The following is a 7,500-nucleotide window of genomic DNA, read 5'->3' as shown; positions in this document are numbered from 1 at the left end:
ATCTCTCGACACTCAAGAGAAAGAGTGTGAGAAGAGACACAATCGAGCACACACCAAAAGTCAAGCCTTGGAAAAGGCGATAACCCTGAATGACTCCTATGTTGGTATTGTATCTATCTGTGCCAGATGCATTATGGATGCCCAATTGAAAGGTTACGTACTTTTCACCAATATCTATATAGCCTCTGATTGGCATTACATGATAGTAGAAAGAAGGGATTACAACAAATATACTTGTAGATAGATCGGCAAAGGCCAGTGAGGTGCGGAGGATGCTAGACTCCTCACCCCTGTGGTTGCTCCTCAACAACACGATGATCACCAGGAGGTTCCCGAGCGTCCCAGTGACTCCAGTGCATACGACTACGGCTGCGAGACTCACCTCGCTCACACGACACCAGAATGGCAGGTAATCCCAGTACCTGTTGACTCCTCTTTCTTCAGGGATGCCATTCCACACGACAGTATGCAGTGGATAACAACAGGGAAAGAACAGGTTAATCATCGCAATCAACACCTTATCATCAGAAGGAAAGGAAGTGGAAAATTCATGATGCTTATAAAGGTAACTGCAGTTCTTACTTACAAAGTCCCAGTTTACCTTTAAGATCTGGACTTCCATACCATTTACATTTTGCACGGTGACTCTAAACAACCCTTTACACACGAGATTCAAGCAATGGTGATCGTTTCGCAATATGGCCTTGACTTGAAATATTTCAAAAAATTTGTCCCAATCGGAAGGTCGCTCACAGTCTTGGTGATTTAAAAATAAAACCTGGTCTGGGAGGCACAAGGTTCCGTGCAGCATATCTGTGCAAAATGTAGACTGTCTAAATAGTGGAAGGCAGACATCTACAAGACGTTTTTGGTAAAAAATCTTCAACAATATTGTTTCACTCGCGCGGAATAAGATCGGGGTAGGAGTGGCTATTTCATCATAAACTTCCCTGTATCTCTTAAAACATAACGGCATCGCCCTTGGTATCCTGAAACTTGCATACAGTGTAGGATCCGTACACAATCTCTGTTTAAACATAAATAGATTGAAAGAGGATTCTGCAGGCAGTTTTACCCTTGAGCACATATCCCTGACTGACTGCTTATCATACGACCCATTGACTTCAGTGGACAGGTAACTGGCTTGTAAGTTACGAATTAATGGCTCCATGCGGGTGTTGACGACCCTCAGATTCTTGTTTGACACCGATACTCCAGAGCCATGCCGTTGTCTCGCAGCAGATGCACCATCCTCAGTCCCGTTCTTCTGTGTTAGTTCTTCACCCAGACAAGTGGGAATCAAGACCACTGTCATGATGAAGAAGAGAGAAAATGCCATCCAGCCTGTCATTCCTCCCAGCCTGTGGATTATGCAAAGGATAACAATCATTTCTGATACGAATGTAGATCCATATTGTACAGGTTTCAGGTCCGTATTACATTCAAAACAACGAGGATCATGGTAATGTTGATAAGGCTACAAGAATGAAAGTTCCTGTTTTGCGTCCGGGCAAAAAATGAAAATGGTGAGGATATTTTTCATTATTCATTATTCATTTCTAAATACATGTAAAGAAGAGAACAGCAGCTTTTCAAAATCATCAAATCATCTTAGATCTTGTGGGTAATTATGACTCCATTCACATTTACTAGTAAAAATATTCTCTCTAAAAAGCATGACAAGAGAACATTTTTTTAGTCATCTAATTATATTTTGGGGGAATAATGAAATTTATTGAAAATAATGAAACTTTTTAGTGGGCGATGGGCGCAAAACAGGAACTTTGATTCCCGTAGCCTAATAATAATGATGATATCATCAACAATAGTGACTATGAAGATAGTAATAAAAGATAACAACAATAATGTTAATAACGATAGCAGTGATGATGATATCGACAACAAAACGATGGTAATAAAATATAACAATAATAATGATTATATATATATACATGCATACATACACACACACACACACACACACACACACACACACACACACACACACACACACACACACACACACACACACACACACACACACACACACACACACACACACACACATATATATATATATATATATATATATATATATATATATATATATATATATATATATGTATATATATATATATATATATATACGTATAAATATACATATACGTATAAATATACATATACATATATACTATCACTTATATGTTATATATCTATATCATATATATATATATATATATATATATATATATATATACGTATAAATATACATATACATATATACTATCCCATATATGTTATTATCTATATCATATATATATATATATATATATATATATATATATATATATATGTATGTATATACTATATCGTATATATTATATATCTATATCATATATATATATAGATAGATAGATAGATAGGATAGATAAATAGATAGATAGATATAGATATATATGAATACATACACACACACACACATACATGTGTGTGTATACATACATATATATATATGTATACAAACACACACACACACACACACACACACACACACACACACACACACATATATATATATATATATATATATATATATATATATATATATATATATGTGTGTGTGTGTGTGTGTGTGTGTGTGTGTGTGTGTGTGTGTGTGTATATATTATATATATATATATATATATATGTATGTATATATATATATATGTGTGTGTGTGTGTGTGTGTGTGTGTGTGTGTGTGTGTGTGTGTGTATGTGTGTGTGTGCGTGTGCGTTTGCGTGTGTGTGTATGTGTGTGTGTGTGTGTGTGTGTGTGCGGGTGTGTGTGTGTGTGCGGGTGTGTGTGTGTGTGCGGGTGTGTGTGTGTGTGTGTGTGTGTGTGTGTGTGTGTGTGTATGCATGTATGTATGTATATACATATATGTATATAAATATATACACACACACACACACACTCACATATACATACATACACATGCATACACACACACATCAACGCATAAACACACGCATATATATACCTATATGAGGGTTCATAATCTCAAGACCACCATCCATTTAAAGACGTTTAAGTACCTTTTTCCATGACTTTTCCCTTATATCTCAGCTGAACCAGGTGCTAGTAAGTCGAACTAGGACCCAGAGAGGCCCACTGACTAAGGCTATATCAATTTTCATGTTCAGTGTTTGAGGTAACTAGAGCATCATAAATCTGCTACATAATGGTAAGACTTTTTTTTATCACCATTTCAGTTCTATGAGTTTTGAATACATGTATGTATGTATGTATGTTAGTGTGTTTATGTGCGTGTGTATTTAATATCATTAATAATGTCACCATTGTTGTTATTATCATTATTAGGATCATAATTGCTCTTTCTGTAATGTTGTTTTCATTATATTTATGATTTACTCATTATATTATTGTCTCCACCATCAATCATTTTCATTACTTTTACTATAATCATCATTATTATCATCATTAATATCATTATCATTTGCAGTAGTAAAATCCTCATTAGCAACAATGAGTCTATATGTAAGGTGTTTGCATGTAGAGTTGAGGGAAATTAACTAGTTGGCATCTCTTCTCGGGCGTCTGTCTTAGCCACGCCCCACTTTGCACACGCATAGTACCAGAATACCGGTTTTCTTTTGTAAAGATCTTTAAATCAGTGTAGTCAGATTTCATTCAAATAATGTAACAAACTTTAGGCCAACAGCAAACATAAACCAGGTGACTTGAATACAAAATTTTAGTGAACTGCTGTGCTTGTAATCTGTGGAATCACTTATTTAATGAAATTCCGGTGTGATATTTTAACAATCAATATACAGGAAAAAAGTGAAGCACAAAACATTATTATAACACCATTAGGAAGAATAACACATTTAAATAAACTGCTTTCCCGCCCAACAAGTAGTAGCTGTCAAAATGGGCCGGATCATAAGTGACGTCACGTGGTGTCATAGCTAGCCAATCGGGATTGTTTTTTTTTTAATTTTTATTCATTGTATCAGAAGTGCAACAAAAAATCGCTATTTTTGTTTAAGCTCGCAAATCTATTTTTGTTACATTGAAGCTTACAAAATAATAGGCAAAAAATCATATCTCGTTTAGTGTTACCACAGTTCTCAACGGGGACAACGCTACCTCCCTGTACATACCTTGATCAGCAGTATCATTATAGGTACTATACTGATATCTACAATTCCTCCCAAGGGAAAGGGAGATAAAGGTCCTATATTTCGCTTGCCAATTATTAGATATCGAACTGTATTTGTGATGACTAATTTACCGAAAATCAACGTAATAAACTACCGAATTAGGGTCTGCTCTCTGTGGCCGTTTCAACTGTCAGGAGTAATATGTGTGTGTGTGTGTGTGTGTGTGTGTGTATGCAAACGGAGCCTTAAAATGTATAGCCTATGGAGTCTTTATATCTTCTCGGTAGGTCCGGATTAACATCATCATTGCCAGTTTTATGTCTTTGTTGTTATCACTAAGTCCCGTTGTTGTATTACATTTGTTATTGCCCTTATCTATTTTAATCATTATCAGTATCACTATTATCAACATCAACCTCATCGTCATTATCATTAATATCATCATCACATTTTTGTTGTTATTATCATTATTATCATCATAAGCGTTATTATTATATTATCCTTATCATAATTATCGTTATTGTTATCACTGTTATCATCATCATCATAATTATCATTAGTCATTATTATCATGATTAGTATCATTATCATTATTATCATTACGATTATCATTGTTACTACTACTACTACTACTACTACTATCATTATCATTGTAGAGTCTATTATTATTGATTATATTATTATACCCATTATTATTTTTATTCCTGTTATTATCATCTTTGCTATGATCATTATTGTAATTATTATTGTTATTGTTATCATTATCATCATAATATTAATGATGCTAACAGTAACAAGAACAACAACAACAACAACAACAACAACAATGATAATAATAATAATAATAATAATAATAATAACAATGATAATGATGGTAATGATGGTAGTAAAGATAAGAATTTCTAATTATGATATTGATAATGATATTTTTGATAATTATCATTATTATTGTTGTTGTTGGTTATTATTACTATTATTATTATTGTAACTGTTATCATTAACATCATCATTATTATCATTACTATTGTCATTATTATCATTATTATTTTATTACTATTGTTATTGTGATTATTACTACTATCATAATCATTATCATCCCTATTATTATTCATTATTAAAATCATTATCATTGTATTTGTTGTTAGTGGTGTTGCTGATCATATTATCATTCTTCTTATTATATTATTATCATCATGATTATGATTGCTGCCATCATTGTTACTATGATTACGACTGTTGTTATTATTATGATCATTATAATTATTATTATCATTATAATCAATACCATCATTATTCTTATTTGCGTAACTGTTGTTGCTATTGCCATTATTATTATCACCAATATTCTTATTATCCTTATCATTATAATTACTTTCACTTACCATTTTCATTGTTGTAAAAATCATCCTCACTATTATTACTTATTCTTGTTATTGCTGTTTTGTTATTGTTCTTACGATCGTAACTAGTATCAAATTTTCTATCTTTATCAATATTATTACTCTTACAGTTATAAGTAGTAATGTGACCCTATTCATGATCAATATCAGTATTACAAATATTGTTATGGTCATTACTTATAATAATAATGATACTACTACTACAACTACCACTAATAGTGATTATATTAATAGTAGCAGTAACAAAAATAGTAACAATAATAACAATAATGAGAATGATAATAATAACAACAACAACAATAAGAATAATAACAATAATAATACTGATAATAATAATAATAACAATAATAATAATAATAATAATAATGAATAGTAACAACGATGAAATGCATTAATAATAACGATAGTGATAATGATAATAATGATAACAACGATAATTATCATCATCACAGTTATAATCATAACAATAGTAATAATGATTATAATAAAAACAACAACGATATCGATTGTAACATAACAACAACACCAAGACAACAAAAATAGTGAAAATAATAACAATATACGGACAGAAATGCTAATAACTATGATAACAATGATAACGATACCAGCTAAAGATAATAAAATATACTTGTAATGTGTCACAATATTGATGATGAATATGATAATAATCATAATGATGATAAGAGAAACGACAGTAGGACAAGTATAAAAGGTGCTACAGGCCTTCTATGTGGGTTGTTTGAATGACTGGTGGCAAAGCGATACACTGATGTGGCTGCACACTTTTACTGGTAACGCGATATGAGACGACGACGATATGCCGGCGGCCAGGGCGGTGCCAGCCTGGCCGACCCGCCGGAGAGGCGAGGCGGTCACGGCCGGCCGGTCACGGGCAAGCTCGCCGAAGATCTGAGTATGTGAGGGGGAGGTCAAGGCTGGCCACCCTCATACTCTGACCAGCGGCGCAAGCGAGCGCGAGTGGGCTGCGTGTCCCTCGGGCCACGCAGCATGGGCGGACCTCGTGGCATGCTAAGCCTAGTGGACCACACGGTATGGATACAGACCACGTGGGGACCACGTGGCATATTATGCAGTATGCTATATCGTTCGGCCGATATAGTATACTGGACCACGCTGTATGGGGACCACGTGGCATGCTATGCAGTATGCTATAATAAGAATGACTGGTAATAACGAGTGCTAATGATAATAAAATTAATGTTGCCGATAATGATATCATAAAAAACTAGATAAACAACAATACTGTTACCAATAATGAAACCAGTGATGATACTGATGGTGGTGGATATGTTGTTAAATATGATAATAAAAGTGATACTGCTACTACTAAAATAACAATGTATACATGCAATTTTCCGATTCATTACTGAACCAAGCTTATTATGGTACATTTTACTATGATTCATACTACGCATATAATGGCGTAACTATTATACATTGCACTATCGGGGATAAGAATAAGAATCATACCTTTTGAAATTTTTAATCTCTGTTATCTGTTACATGGAGCCACTGGTACAGCATATTTCTAAGAGTAGATCTGGTGCATTTTTGAACTGGAACTTCACACTGCATCCTTTTTTACACTTAATGAGCTGTGATAATAAAATCCTTGTGCATTTTACTTGTTTTCAACTCATCCCCAGTGTAATAAAAGAGCTTTGTATTCTGAACTCAAAGAGCATAAAATCTAAACCTGGAATAAAGGGTGTAGATTCGACGCTACGGATATTCATTCTGCTCGACACCAATAGGAAGCATTCCATCACCATTCAGAATCGCCATTTACTGTAGCCTAAAGTGATACTAGTAGAATTCATCGCAAATTCAACCTGATGTAGAATCTAATCAATAAGGTCGAGCCTCCTCAGCATCCTCATCTGAGCCCTCCTCCTCTCCATCTGCCTCT

General features: G+C 33.8%; 2 protein-coding genes across 2 annotated transcripts in view; both read right to left on the bottom strand.

Moving 5' to 3' along the window:
• Window positions 1-7,500, bottom strand: part of LOC138866459 (rhodopsin, GQ-coupled-like) — a 13,724-nt gene that overhangs the window by 1,047 nt on the left and 5,177 nt on the right. The window contains exon 2 of the mRNA XM_070139111.1: window positions 1-1,361. This exon is cut by the window's left edge and continues 1,047 nt beyond it. Coding sequence (XP_069995212.1) covers window positions 1-1,351 — 1,351 coding nt within the window. The 5' untranslated portion in view covers window positions 1,352-1,361. The remainder of the gene's footprint in view (window positions 1,362-7,500) is intronic.
• LOC113821250 (uncharacterized) overlaps window positions 7,059-7,500 on the bottom strand; it is a 7,674-nt gene continuing 7,232 nt past the window's right edge. The window contains exon 3 of the mRNA XM_027373738.2: window positions 7,059-7,500. This exon is cut by the window's right edge and continues 2,016 nt beyond it. Coding sequence (XP_027229539.2) covers window positions 7,436-7,500 — 65 coding nt within the window. The 3' untranslated portion in view covers window positions 7,059-7,435.

Source organism: Penaeus vannamei, chromosome 25 (genome assembly GCF_042767895.1).
Source record: "Penaeus vannamei isolate JL-2024 chromosome 25, ASM4276789v1, whole genome shotgun sequence".
Taxonomy (NCBI): Eukaryota; Metazoa; Arthropoda; class Malacostraca; order Decapoda; family Penaeidae; genus Penaeus; species Penaeus vannamei.
This window is presented reverse-complemented; position numbering and strand designations above follow the sequence as displayed.